Source organism: Myotis nattereri (assembly GCF_964212035.1).
Source record: "Myotis nattereri genome assembly, chromosome: 8".
NCBI classification, from domain to species: Eukaryota; Metazoa; Chordata; class Mammalia; order Chiroptera; family Vespertilionidae; genus Myotis; species Myotis nattereri.
The window spans coordinates 39,139,796-39,154,872 of NC_138083.1; the positions used below are offsets into that span (position 1 = coordinate 39,139,796).

The following is a 15,077-nucleotide window of genomic DNA, read 5'->3' on the forward strand; positions in this document are numbered from 1 at the left end:
GTGGTTGTGAGCAGATGTGAGTGCTGCATTTACCTACGCTGCCATCTTGACCAGAAGTCCACCTATATACCTTGGATGGGAACTCCTTCCAAGTTGAGAATGTTCCCACGAGATCTAGGCTTTTTACTCCGTAGACAAATTCCTTCCCCTCTCTTGGCCTTAGATTGATAGGATTGGACTATGGTGCCACCTAATTATAAAATTGCCTGACTTTTCCCCTGTCTTGGAGATCAAACCCTTTTATTTTCACAAGCCAGCTTCTAGTAAAGGTGCTAAAATTTCAGGACATACTCAAATGGTTGGAGAGAGGAAGGATTTTAGGCCTCATCAATAATTCTCTTTTTCTTCAATTCTAACATGTAAATCAAAAACATTAAGTATTGCTTATAAAATAATAAACATAGGAGGGTGCTCTTTCCCCCTTCAGATCTGCTAATTCAAATTGAACAGTTTAGCAAGGGCCTGGTCTCATTCAAGCCACCCATGGTGTAGACATTATTTCCATTCCTGTCTTATATATAAGGACACTTAAGTCCAGCACGGTGAAGTCATGTCACACTGCAGGCAAGTGGTTTCACAGGACTTAAACTTGGATTTTTCTGACTGGATTTTTTTTCTCCTGTTTTATCCTAGCAACCTCCCTCCTTTTTTAGTTGCTTGTGGAAAGGAATTGAAGTATTGAAGAGAGACTGTATTCAAATGCAGTTCAGTAACCTACAGACTGCCTTGGCCCTGGCAGACCTTCTAGTACCTAAAATTGTAGTAAATGTTGCTCAAAATCCTTTTGTGTGAAAAAGAGTCCCTTTCCTTTCTACCCTTTGCTTCTCAGCTGCCCTCCAGGAATGCTTGACTACCAGTATTTGGCTCAAAAGGAGAAACAGTTGAAAGATTTACACCCTTCATGTTTGTCTGAACAGCATCAATAACCTGATTTTCCATTGAAGTGGTCCCTAAGGAAATCCGTTTGTAGGGCTTTGTTACTTGCATAAAACATTTTTTGACAGTTAACTTTAAAAAAAAAGAGAGAACTAATTATAAATAGTAAACAGTTTTTCTTACGCTTTTAGTATTTGGTCTTACATAATGAGGGACCCATTACATAAATAATGTAAACATTTTTTAAAGGCTCCCATGTCCTTTTTCTAATAAGTCGCTTTTAAAGCATAGTGGACATGTGTTTAAATGGTGTTTATCTTTATAATTTGTAAGTGTTTATAATTACATTTGCCAAATCCTAAAATTGATTTTATTTTTATTATTTTAGTTATGTGTAAATACTAACTCTATTCTTCCCTTGCTTTTGCAAATCCCTGTCAGAGGGGGTTTTGTGGTGGCAGCAGAAGCTTCCTGTAAACCTTGTGTAAAGGGTCCTCTGGAGAGAAAGAAGTGCCCTAAAAATCCTTGGTTTGTGGTATGACTGTAAGCCTAAGACGCCCATTTCCATTTGATTCCTCCAGTGGGTGGCTGGATTGCTCTGAGAACGCTTCTCTCATTATAGCCATTTTGTTACTTTCCTTCTGGGAAAACTTCATGTGTACCTTTATTACTGGTTTTGGTAATGGAGCTGAAAGACCCCACACTGGAATTGGAGCCACAACTTCCTCTTTCCTTGTATCTTCCCCAGCAACTTACTCAGCAGCTCCAGTCTTGCTGTGACACCCAGAATGTATCATTTTGAAATGTCCCAGCTGCCACTAAGTCACATGGGAGCATGGAGCTGGCTGGGAGAAAGGTGCAGGTCAGTGATGGTTTTTTATTCCCACATAGATCCTTGAAGAGAAATTAGAAGTGGCATTTTTATTTTCAGTCCAAAGATTTATATGTTGTATTTTCCTTTAAAACAAATGAAAGAGAAAGGAAGAAAGAAAAAATTAAGTTGTGGTTTAAGCAGAAGCTGTGATTTCTAAGTGTAGGTCCTTGTGAGCCTTAGTCCTCCCCCCCCCCCAGCCCCCCCGCTCCTGCAGGATGAGGGGGGCTGAGTGGGCATTTTAAATAATAGTAGGGTGAAGGCCAGCTTCCCCTTTCTGCTTGGCTCTCCCAACCTTCATGTGATGAAGCAGTTCTTTGACTTAAACTCAGTGTGGCAGGTCACCTTTAAAACAGGTCCTTTATAAACTGCTTCATGCATAATGACCCTTTATGACTCTTAATTGGGATTAGTCGTGCAGTAGGTAATTTTTATATGCCTATGTCCTATAGCACAACAGGGCAAGATAAAGGAAAACATGAGTCTTATACTGGGAATTTTGTTTCATCAAGTCAAGCCCCTGCCTGTGGTGGTGTTGTTTCTAACACAATTTTTCTTACGTAAATACTTCCTAGCAAGAAAAATATAGGCTTGACAATGTTTACATTTTGCTCAGCATTTCTTACATGAGTTGCTAGAGGAAATGCTTATAATTTTGTTTTGGAAGTGAAATTCCTGCAGAAAGGTCATTGCAATGTCAGCCCTTGTCATTTTTAACCCTCTTATCCCAGAGCCGATCTGCAGCATGTCAGGCCTGGCTTACTGCTCTAACCAAAAAAGGCAAAGAATGTGTGAGCGTTGCTCCTTTCAGCCAATTGTCTTGGTGCTCCATAATGGGCTGTGTTCACACGGTGTCAGCTGGACCCGCTGGAAACGGGGATGTTGGAGATGCATTTTCCTGCAACTTTGGAGAGTCTGTGAGCCGAGATTCCAGAGTTTTGCCAAGAGCATAAATCCTAGGCATTATCTCAAAACTACACATTGGGCCGTTACCCTCTTCGTTTTAAACATTTCTAGGCAGTCAGATAAACTCAGACAGTTTATCACAGATGCCCACTTTCCCCTCCACCTCCTCTTCAAAGATCCCGAAACAAGGGTAGCAACAGAAGTCTGATAGAACTCTTACCTGTTTCACAGCTCCTCTTGGCCTCTCTGGGGTGAGGTAGAATTTGTTGCCATAGGTGCATGTAGCCAGATGGAGGATTCAGCTTAACCGCTCACCTCTACCACCACCCCAGTGTAAATTATGCATGAACCGGAAAGAAAAAGCAACAGGACTGCTTGTGTTTACCTTGTCTTCTCTTGCTTAAGATTGGTAATGTAGGAAAGGCGAGTGCCTGAAGACAGGAATACAAAAAAGAGATGTGAGCTGTGGTTGAGATGAATCAGTGGGTAGGGAGAGAAGAGTGATGAGCAGGAGTCCTGCAGCGGTGTCATCCTGCTGATACAAATAGTGCAGGTCTTGATCTCTCGAATTCCTGTACCAGACAGGTAGCATGAGTGTTAGATTAAAGGCTTAGTGCTCTATCACACAAAAAACGTAAGGTAATTTACACAAGGTGCATGTAACCACCTTGCCACATCATTTCTCTACCTGAGTGGTGCTTGTGTGCTAAAGAGATTGTGGGATGCAGCACACTTAAGGGAGTCAGAAAAATTCGAATGGGTCTCATCACTGAAGTTGGTTTTATTATCATGAGAAGCAGCCTGGATTCTTATGAGAGCAGGAGTTGCTGAGGGCACAGTTTGGAACCTTGTGGCAGCAGAGCTTGTGGATCACACTTTTGTCCAGAAGGTAGGCTGGTAGGTTGAGAAAAAAGATGCTCTGATTTTCCTGAGGTCTGTCTCCTTAACCTGTCCAGAACCAGAGAGAATAACTGGAAAGGCAGCTATTAAGAGAGTGCCCTGACCCGACCAAGGGGAAGAATTGGGAGGTGATTCACTCTTTTTAAAAAAACAATATATCTTTTTATTGACTTCAGAGAGAGGAAGAGAGAGATAAAAAACATCTGTGATGAGAGAGAATCTCGATGGGCTGCCTCCTGCACAGCCCCTACTGGGGTTAAAGCCTGCAACCCAGGCATGTGCCCTGACCGGGAATCGAACCATAACCTCTTGGTTCATGGGTTGATGCTCAACCACTGAGCAACACCAGCCAGACTGGATTCACTCTTAATTGTTTTGTTGGTCTATGGCAACATTTATAGATGACTTTATTTGGAAAAAGACTAAATCTATTTTTAAAAAATGGGAGAGGTGGGAGAGATCACAGTTACTACTGAATTTAGGGACTATAAACTTACTATAGCTTCACTTTGACCTAGTCAGAGCTGGCTGTGAATTCTAACCTGCTCATCTCTCCTCAAGGCCATTAAGTTGGGTCGTTCAACTGTCCCAGTTAAACAGGTAACATGTTTTAATAGTTTTAAAGGCAAACTTTACCTGTATTTGGATATTCAAGTATATACCTACACACCCTTGCTGTTGTATTTAAACCTTTTGGCCCAAGGGTGTTTTTTTGGGTTTTTTTAAGGCTATTTTTTTAGAGCAGTGTTAGCTTCACAACAACATTAAGAGGAATGTACATAGATTTCCATACTCCCTACCCCCACACATTTATAGTCTCCCCCACTGTCAGCATCTCCCACCAGAGTGGCACATCTGTCACCCTTACTCTATATTGACACATTATAATGACCCAAAGTCCATAGTTTACATTGGTGTACATTCTACACATTTGGACATACCCATCATTACAGTATATTCACTACCCTAAAAATTCTCTGTGCTCTGTCTATTCTTCCCTACCCACTCCAGCTCCTCTTGCCATAGTTTTGCCTTTTTCAGAATGTCATGTAGTTGGACTCTTAGCCTTTTCAGGTTGGCTTCTTTCACTTAGTCTTGTGTTTTTAAGGTTCTTCCATGTCTTTTCATGGCTTGATAGCTCATTTCTTTTTAGTGTTGAATAATATTCTGTTGTTTGGATATACCAAAATTTGTTTATTCATTCACCTACTGGAGGACATCTTGTTTGCTTCTAACAGTTATGAGTAATGCTGCTATAAATATATTCATGTGCAGTTTTTTGTGTGGACATAAGTTTTCAGGTCCTTTGCATAAATACCAATGAGTGTAATTGCTGGATCCTATGGTAAGTGTATGTTTAGTTTTGTGAGAGACTGCCAGACTGGTCTTCCAAAGTAGCTGTACTATTTTGCATTCTCACCAGCAACATAATGGAGTTCCTGTCGCTCCACATCCTTATCAGCATTTGCTGTTATTAGTATTCTGGATTTTGACAATTCTAATAGGTATGTGGTAATATCTCATTGTTGTTTTAATTTGCATTTCCCTAATGTCTTTTGCAAACATTTTCATTCTCTTGATAGTGTCTTTCATAGAGCAGGAATTTTTTTCCATTTTAATGAAGTCCAGTTTATTAGTTCTTTCATGGGTCCTGCCTGTGGTGTTGTATCTAAAAGTCTTCACCAAATTAAAGATCATCTAGATTTTCTCCTGTGTTATCTTCTAGGAGTTTTATAGTTTTGTGCTTTTACATTTTAATCTGTAATCCACTTTGAATGAATATTTATAAAGGATGTAAGACTCATGTCTAGATTTGTTCTGGTTTTTTTTGCATGGTTCCAGCACCATTTCTTGAAAATACTGTCTTTTTTTCACTGTATTGTTTCTGTTTCTTTGTCAAAGATCAGTTGACTATATGGGCCTGTTTCTGGGCTCTCCATTCTGTTGCATTAATCTATTTGTTTTTTTGCCAGTACCACATTGTCTTGATTACTGTAGCTTTATAGTAAGTCTTGGAGTCAGGTAGGTCTGACTTTGTTCTTTTCAGTCTTGTTTTGGCTATTCTGAAACTTTCCACTTTCCATATTAACTTTAGAATCAGTTTGTGTATCTCCACAAAAGAACTTGCTGTGATTTTGATTGGGATTGCATTGATTTGATTGGATCTATAGATAAAGTTGGGAAGAACTCACATCATAACAGTATTGAGTCTTCCTGCTGTAGGCAGCAGGAATGGCACCAGGTTCACCACTGGGCCTGGGTTCAGCAACCTCGGTACTTGAGTTCTGGCTAGGAAAGAATTCAGAGTCAAGACCCTGCAGCTTTTATTTGTCAAACTATAAGAGAACATGTATTTATAAAATCACAGGGGTAGAAAAAGTAATTCCTAGAAGAAATGGGCTTAGGAAACAAGTTATAGAGGAAAGGGAAGGGCCCTTGGAGCTTGGAGTGAGGGAAGTAATGCTAACGTGCCTGGGGTGGGTAAGGGAAAGTCCTAATGGTTTTAAGGGTGAAGATTTTAGGGGAGGTCCCAGGTGAAGATCTCATTATAATATTCAGCAGCTTTCCAGGTGTCTTCTTTCAGGGTCTGGGTCTCCACTGATTTCTTGGTCAGTGCCAGGGGAGGAGGTCATTAGTCAGTGCAGCTGGTCTGAGGTCAGCCATAGCGTCGCTTGTTTGGTTTTGCTGCTCCTTTGGGCCTGGAGCCCAACTACAACTGAGACTTAGATGTTATCTCTAGGGAGGAAAGGTCAGGGGTCTCAAATCACATGACCAGGGATATGCTAGGGGAGGAAAGGTCACCCTGGGGGGCAAGGTTCCACCATTCAGTTGTCCCTAGCTAGGCATCTGGGACTTTACACCTAAATGACCTTCTGTACTGGCCCTTCGTCATTGCTCTCCTCATGTCTGTCTGTCTACCACATTTCTAGCCATAAACATAGAATTTCTCTTCAATTACTTAGTTCTTTGTTTGTTCATCAGAGTTTTGTATTTTTCTCAGACAATCTTGTACATATTTTATTAGATTTATAACTAAGTTTTTCATTGTTTTGGGTGCTAATAAATACTGTGTTTTAATTTCAAATTTCACTTGTTTATTGCTGGTATATAGTAAAGCGATAGACTTTTGTATATTAACCTTGTTTCTTGCAGCTCTGTATTTTTCAATCCCATTCTTTTCTAGTAATGCCCTATTCCTAGGCTCATGCATCTGCTCTAAAGTAGAAATCACTAGGGGAAGAATAACTGGTAGCATGAGGAGGTATGGGCAGGATCCATCAGCTTTCAGAGTGGCCTAACGAGAGGACTTTAATGTGGAACATGTTTCTTTTTATTAAAATGAAGGTTTTTTTTTTTTTATGATATCTAGGATATAGTAGCATCTAATTATGATAACACCCCACCCCAAAAAGGAGCAAATGATATTTTTGTTTGTTTTAAAGATTGCCTGGGAGAGAGTTATTTGAACTTAAGGTGGTACCTGATCAGATCAACTGTCTTTCCTTTTAACCTCAGATGGATTTGCTAAGTCAGTCTGAGGATCACCCAAGAGTGAGGAGTCTTGGATTCTAGTCCCAGCTTAGCTCACTAGAGACTCAGTGACATTCAACTGTTCTTGAGGAATTCCTTCAAATGAAGTGCTCTATAGCTGCCAGGAGTTCATGGCTTCAAATCGAAGCGGCTTTTATTTGTCAGCTTTGGTCAGAGGATTTGAGCAGGGAGTAAGTATTTTACCCTTTTTCTACCTAGAATTCAGGAGAAGTTAATTAAATGAATCCATGTCCAGTAATAGAGTGGATCTTCTATTGATTTCCTTTGAAGTATGTAAAACCAATGAAGAAAAATGTTTGTAGAGGCAAGGACGGGGAACTTGACATTTTAGATCCTCACATTTGAAATTAGTCTTTAGTTTCAAGACTTAAAGCTGATTAATATTGTGTACTTGCTCATAATATTATGTTTTATATACCATTATTTCTTTGGGCAATGGTGTCGCACACCTACCGTTCAGAGTCCTGCTGGGCATGGTGGATGCTGGGAGAAAGCAGATGCATTTGGTTCTTGCCTCCTGAAGCTTACAAGTTTGATGAGGGGCTCATTATTAAGTATTTATGTGTCGTGGTTATAGTTGTATTAATTCTACAAAAAAAAAAAAAAAAAAAGTGCCAAGAGCGCTTACTTTCTTTCCCAGTCTCTCCATTTGATGGCCTGTGTGAGAACCGTTATTTCAGGGGAGGGCTGACTGCCTATGGGAATGTGGGGGCAGACCCTCCCTGCCTGCATCCCTGATTCCCCTCTTCCACTCCTTGCTTGGACTTCATTTTTACAACTTGAACTAAGTGTTCTTCTTTCAACTTATTTCCTGTCTTATCACTCTTCCCAAGCGTGCTTATGCCCTCAAACCCTCTGCCTCTCCAAGTGTTCATGAGGTGTTGGCATGAAGGGATCTAGAACTTGAAGAAAGATCTGTGGGTGGTCCAGTTCTTTCATTTTCAGATAAGAAAGGTGAGGATGAAGGGAGAGAGGAAACTTGTCCCCAGTCACATAGATAGTTAGAGTCAGAGCCAAAACTAAACCCAGGTCTCTGAGTCTTAGCCCGGTGCTTTCTCTTATGTTCCTGCAGGAGAGGCATTAGTCAGCAAAGACCCAGTCTCAGAAACATCCTTGTCCTTGCAGAAACACTAAGGAGGCTGACACAACTAGAGGAAAAAAGACAAGCCCTAAGGGGGCTGTAAACCACAGACCTCACATGACCTGGTGGGTTATTCCATACAGATTTACCAGGAGAACCTTTAACTGGGAGCTGAGGAGGGAAAGTGGTATACTCAGTTCCCATTATCAAGGGAGTCGTCATTTAGAGCAGTGGTCGCCAACTTTTCAGACCTCACGGACCACCAGTGATCCGCGGGCCACCAATTGGCTACTATTGGTTTAGAGGAACATGGAAGTCTAACATGAATGGAGAGAGTGCCTAAGAGCAGGCTGTTAAGGGGCCTAGATGCATGCTCTGTGCACAAGAGGGTTCCAGAGCAGGCAGAGGTGCAGACCAGTCTCCTGGACGAGGAGGAAAGATTTCCCTAGAGAGGTGGAACTCAGCAGGTAGGCAGAGGAGTGGAGGCTGGGCCTTGCTGGGACCAGGAGAAGAAAGATCCGTGTCTAGATTGTGTTCCCCTCTAGGCTTGAGTAGAATCCTGAACAAATGGCCATACAGGCAGTGGCGTGTGCCTAGAGCATTGGTTGGCAAACTGCGGCTCGCGAGCCACATGTGGCTCTTTGGCCCCTTGAGTGTGGCCACGAAGTTTCAATCGCACTGTATGTGCGCGCCTGCACGTGGTATTTTGTGGAAGAGCCACACTCAAGGGGCCGCAATTTGCCGACCACTGGCCTAGGGGGTTGGGAAGTTGTAAGAAATACAGTTGGCAGGAGCTCATTTTAGAAGACCTTGAGCTCTGAGAGTCGTGGAAACAGTGTGGTGCCGTGCTTCATTTTCTCAGAGGGGTGACTTGATGAAAGCTAGGCTTTTGGAGGAAAGGTCTGGCCTATTTAGACTAGAAACCTCATCAAGGACTTGTTCAGTTACTTGGGAATGGAATAAGCACAGGTAGTGGCATTGGGTATTTTGAGCTCGTGTAGTCATTGTCTGCAAAAATGATAAATCTGGTTTAATGTCCAACTTTAACGCACAAAGTATAGTTTTACAGTGATTTTTCTAGCCATGTCTAGGTATAGCCTTCAAAATAATTGTAAATCCTAAGCATCTGTATTTTATAAGACATTTTGAAATAGCTAAGAACCAAATAAAAGACACTGTAAATACAAAAATGTCACTTCTTTTTACTTCCAAATCTCAAGTGCTAAGTGATACCATTTCGTGTTGTTGCCAGTATTGAATTCTGCTTTCCTTTTTTATATAAAGTTTTACAGAGTTTGAAAACCTAGCATTGTCCTTTAGCTGAATAGGGCAGGGGCGATCTGGTGGGGAGAATGTAGGGAAAGAGGGTGAGAGTATCTGTATTGGGTCCTAAAACTTGGCCACCAGCACGCAAAGACTTACTGCATTGTCTTCTCTTTGTTTCCTTAGGAATATAAACAGAAGCTTGCTCGGGTAACCCAGGTCCGCAAGGAACTGAAGTCCCATATTCAGAGTTTGCCAGACCTCTCATTGCTGCCCAACGTCACAGGGGGCTTGGCCCCCCTGCCCTCTGCTGGTGACCTTTTTTCTACTGACTAGGGCAGGTGCCATGCCCCAGATTCCCATCTCTACCAGCAGAAAGAAGAGGGCAAGTCATGGTTGGAAATAACCTTGTAGCCCCTGGTTCTATCCCTCCTTCCGCCTGGCCCCCAGCCTCCAGAAAGAACCACAACTCTGGTTCTCCTCTCCAGCCTCTCCTGTTGAGCACAATTCAGAACAGTGGTGAGTGGAATCCAGTTTAGATTGATATTTGGAAAGAATACAAACTCTCCCACTTTGTGTTTTTATGCCCCTGTTAGTTTTCCATTCTTAGCTCTCACTTTATACTGAAGAAGTTATGAAAATCATGTGTACTTCTGGAAGCTTTCAGAAGAATCTTGTCCTTGATGATAGCATTGTGTCATGAAAGCAGCTTCGGTCTGAGCTGGGCTCGTTCAAGTTCAGTACAGGCTTCCACTGAGGAATTCAACCTGGAGTCATTGGCTTTCCTGACTCTGTCAACCCCAAAGGGAGGCACAACTGTCGAGCAGCTTTGCCATAAGGAGTTTGCTAAATCTCTGATTCTCCCCTACTATTACTTCTGGCGATGTATAGTCAATGGTTGGGTGCATTTGTTTTGTAAGCAGACTAGAGAATCTAGCAAGAAGATTAGGAGCTGATCTGGGACATAAAATCATAGTTCAGAGACAGAGTAACAGGAATTACAAGGATGAGTTTAAAATAACTACTTTGCTTCAGGTTCCTACAAACAGGCTGCCCTTTTCAAGGATCTACCCAGCGTCATAGAACTCCTTCCTACAACAGCCTTCTGACCCCAGTTGACTGTGAAGGTGCTTGTTAGCAATGGCAGTGGTGGGCCGGAAAGCTAAAGGCATGCTGAGAGCCTGGGTTCTGTGTGGGTGCTGCTTTGACCCTTTCTTTTGGGGAGTAGGGCACACACTAACAATTGTGTGGGCATATATCCTCAGGATGGTGACTGCACTTGCTTATCTCCCTTGCAAATATGACACCGTGCATGCTCATCTGTCCATCAGCCACATCATTGCACGTGTCCCTGTGCCCAGGAGTACTTTGTGTCAGATGTTACTGAATAGCTCATCTTGGGCAGGGGAAGGGGGACAGTTTGGGATATTAATTTTGGGTTTTAATTCTATTATCATGCCATCTGACATTACTTGCTTTTTAGTAAAGATTAGGCCTGTTAACTATAAATCATTCTGTTTTGGCAGGCTTATTTTAGACATTGGAAAGGGCAGAAAACAATTTGCCCCAATAGTGTAATAGGAATTATAGCCCAGAGGTTGAAATCCCAAAGCTATAAAATGGGATCCAGTGGAGGGGGTTTCAGATTCTCCATTATTCTGAGGATTACCAAAAAGCCAATTACATGTAATTTTACATGTTAAAATATAACCTATGTTTTTAAAGTATAACAGGTTTTTCTTAAAGGAGCCCTCCTGCCTGCCAAAAGTGAAAACAGTGAAAAGTCATAGCAGGCTTTCAGTTGAACTCTGTGTAGAACCTAGTAGCATTTAAGCTATTTTCAGATTAGAATATGGACTGTGTTGAACACTGCCTGTTGTCCTGTCAAGATTAAATAATGAGTCTATATATAAAATTTTCTCCCAGAGGCCGTAGGGCAGTGGGTGACTTTACTAAAATTGCAAGGTGAATTCGAGTCTTTGCTCTTTCTGCACATATGCCTCTCCTCATGTGGTGTGCTGCTTTAGTTCTACCTAAGAGCATGTTTCTGAACAGATCCTTGGACATTCTGTATGTTTTCATCAAGGAAGGAAAATTTTACTAGCCACAAATCAACCCAGAAAAAGGGTATGGTAGATATTTGCTCTGATCAGCTAGATGAAATGTTATAACAGAATGAATCTTGCCCACTGTGATGTTTTATCTGATTGCATCTAACCAGCCATTGGTGCATAATTATTGCAGCAAGAGCAAGAAATGAAACTAGCAATTATGTAAATGAATATGATGGCCTCTTAACACCTGTTACTACTAGTGGACTTCCTGTGAGGAAGTTAGTTTTGGTATTTTTTGTTGTTGTTTTAATGAAATGCTTTTGTTTTTTTTAAATCTAATTCTCCCATATCCTCCCCAAGTGTGCTTTACTTCATTTGTTTAATTTAAGGATCTGGCAGGGTGGGGTGGGTAGTTTGTGTTTTGTGTTTTTTCTTCTTTACTTAGGGCATCCATAGACCTTAAAGGACCTTTCCTTTAGGTCATATTCCTCAGAAAGTTTTTGTTCTCCCCCCCTCTTTTTTCTTAAAGAATATTTTTAAAGCTTAAATTTGTATATTAATTTAGGACTTTATTTAGAAGTATAGGCTGTCTTTGGTGGCAGCAGTATATTCTGAAATGTCTCATAGATATATATTTTTGAATAAAGATGGTGTTGTTGAATGACATTGTGTGCTGTTTCCTTTCCCTACCCTTTTGCAGAACACAGTGCTCTCTTTGTAAGCAGTGGGTAATTAGTAATCACCAATAGAGATTGTGCTGTCTGTACAGAATCTTGTCCCTGTGGAGTTTTTGTGGGTCTTAGTGGCACATAAATACCCAGCACTTACATAGTATTTTCCAGGGGCTTAATTAGCTTTAATTAGCCAACCCACACAGTACCCAGGAGAGGTACCTCCACAGTTTTATCCTCATTGCACAGAAGTGGGAACTGATGGAGAGAAGTTAAGTGACTTTCTCCCCAGTACCATAGTCTCTGACAGATTAAAACTTGCAAATTCTTTGATTTCAGCGCTTTTGTTTGCACCACTAGGCCTCCTGAGAGATATATTTGATTTTGGCAATACAGTGAAAGCCATTCTGAACAGCGAGAGGAAAAAGTCAAGATAATTCAAACCTGAGTGGTATGCCTTTAAAAACATCTTTGTGGGTTTCCTTTCTCCTTTTCACTTTTAAATTCAGTGAAGCGTGTTGACTAAGTATTATTGTTAAAACTCAAAATAATAGAAAAATATTTTGAAATCATTCCTTTTGAAGTGATTGGTGTTTGGAAAGATGGTTTTAACCTTTCCACTGGGTGAGGGCAGCATTTGCCTGAAGGAGTAGGGTTACTCATTTATCTCATGATACAGAAAACTGCCATAGCTGGTCCTTCAAGACTAAATGCAACTCAAGCCGAGGTCCCGAATCAGGAGAGTTGAGGCTGCATTACCCACCTTCTGTCTTAAAATACAAAGGTTCAATGTAATATGTGGATCTCAGGAGACAAGAACTCCTTCTGTGCCCCAGGTCTCATGGCCTAGGTAATGTCTTCACTCCTTCCTATAAATAGTAAGTCCATAATTCCTCTGGTTTAATTAGCACTTCACGCTACAAAATGTGACTCTGAAGTCCACAGAGCTGAAGGTGGGACTACCCAAGAGTGCATGTGTCTGCCAAAATGCTTAACTTTTGTGATCAGAGCCCTTAACTGTGTGACCTTCCCGGGACAGGTGTTTCTTTCACTGGGCCTCAGTTTTTTTATCTTTGAATGTGGTCTTGGACTCAGTTAGTTCTAGGCTCCCTGCCAACCCTAAAAGCTTGATTGTTGGGTTGCATGAGAAGAATGCAACGCTGAACGGCGTGTCCTAGGTTCCCATATTTGTTAAAAGAATACTGTCACCATAGTGCTAATGTATGGAAAGAGGATTTATGAAACCCTGGAGATCATCAGCTAAAAGGATAGGAACACAAAAGCCTGCCAAGACTGGGGGGATGGCGTAATCAGTGTCTGAGCACAAACAATCTGCATTTGGTTTCCTTCAGATCTTTAAGAAAAAGCTATTTTCCAGCCTGGTTTGCTATCTTACTTTCTCTTGGACTCAGTTCATTTACATCACCACCTCCACAGGATTTTCCATTTAAAAATTACTCTCCCACTCTAAGGCACAGATTCAATTAAGAATCCATTCTCCCGTATAGTAAATTGGGATTCATACAGCTCTATGTGGTGTTGGAAGCCCAGTTTGTTCAATTTTTTAGACTCTGAAATAGTTTGCATTAAAAATTCATTTCTACCACTGGTTTGAAAAATATTAAAATTAGCAGTATAAATCAGAATTTAATATGTTTTTATGAATAAGAGGCAGCTGTGGCAAGTGATAACCCACGTCTCATCTCACTGTGATGACCGTGGGCAAGTCCCTCAATTCAAGCCTTTCGGGACCTCTGCAGCTTCTTAAGGAAATGAATGAGGTTGACAAAACAACCTCGGGAGAGCTTTCCACATCTGAAGTTCTATGACTAGGCTTTCAGAATAATTTTTTCTACTGAAAATCTTATTAACATGCACTCCACAGATTTTTAAATGCCAGTTATCAATCCTCAGTTATGAAAATGATAAAATAGTTAACAAACAATATACCTATAAACTTTAAATGAGATGTTTGTAAAAAGGGCCTAGTGCCATGGCCAGGGACAAGTTAGGGACTCAGTGGTAGCTGTTACACATTCAACAATGAATGTAGGTATTTTTAAAAATATATTTTTATTTCAGAGAGAGAGGGAGAGGAAGAAACATCAATGATGACAGGGAATTGTTGATCGGCAGCCTCCAGTACGCCCTCTCCACTGGGGATCGAGCCCACAACCCAGACATGTGCCCTGATCAGGAATTGAACTGAGACCTCCTGGCTCATAGGTCGACACTCAACTTTTGAGCCAAGCCTGCCGGGCTTGGTAATAAAGTTAAAATCTATGTTTTTTGGAAGATACCACAATATCTATACCGTATGCTATTTTTATAATGGAGATGGTAAAAAACCTGTAACAGCCCTAAACTTGTCATCTACATTAAGGGTATAAAAGAGGAGTTAGAGTTGAAAGAAGAGGGTTTTTGGTGGGGATTTCTTTGAAGTGATCCATTTGTGTGTTTTGAGTCTCTTAAGGGAGAGCAGTAGATGCCCCTGCCTCTTACCTCAAGGCTAGGGAAGGGGCCTCCGTGGAGGTTACTGTGTGTCCCTTGTAGGGTGGTGATCAGGTGGACTAGACCCCGTGCGCGGGAAAATCTAAAGAATGAAATGCCAGTAGCTGGCTAGGTGCTTTGACGATGGAGCCATGGAAAGGTGGCTGAGTTGGACGCAGCCTCTATTCCTATTCCTAGAGTTTGTCGGGGCAGGGGATGCATGCTTGCCTCCCATGGACCAGTTGTGAGCTGCATGCAGGAGAACCATCATGGGTCATCTCAGAGTGACCAAGAGACGGGTCTGGCTCCTCAAGGAGGTGGACTTCTGACATGCAGTGCTGAGGAAGAAGCAGGAAATAAAGAGCCGGGGTAAGTACCACCCCTGAGAGACGCCTGGGAGAGAATGAGCCGCT

At 41.6% G+C, this 15,077-nt stretch overlaps 1 protein-coding gene across 2 annotated transcripts in view; it reads left to right on the plus strand.

The window, feature by feature from the left end:
* The window catches only part of RPRD1B (regulation of nuclear pre-mRNA domain containing 1B), a 59,734-nt gene extending 47,565 nt beyond the window's left edge, over window positions 1-12,169 (plus strand). The window contains exon 7 of one of the 2 annotated variants that reach the window (XM_081096581.1): window positions 9,636-12,169. In XM_081096581.1, the coding sequence (XP_080952707.1) occupies window positions 9,636-9,785 (150 nt within the window). In that variant the 3' untranslated portion in view covers window positions 9,786-12,169. Of the gene's footprint in view, window positions 1-1,624; window positions 1,739-9,635 lie in introns of those variants that run through there. The other variant, XM_081096582.1, reaches the window with a different exon arrangement.
* Window positions 12,170-15,077: the final 2,908 nt, after the last annotated feature.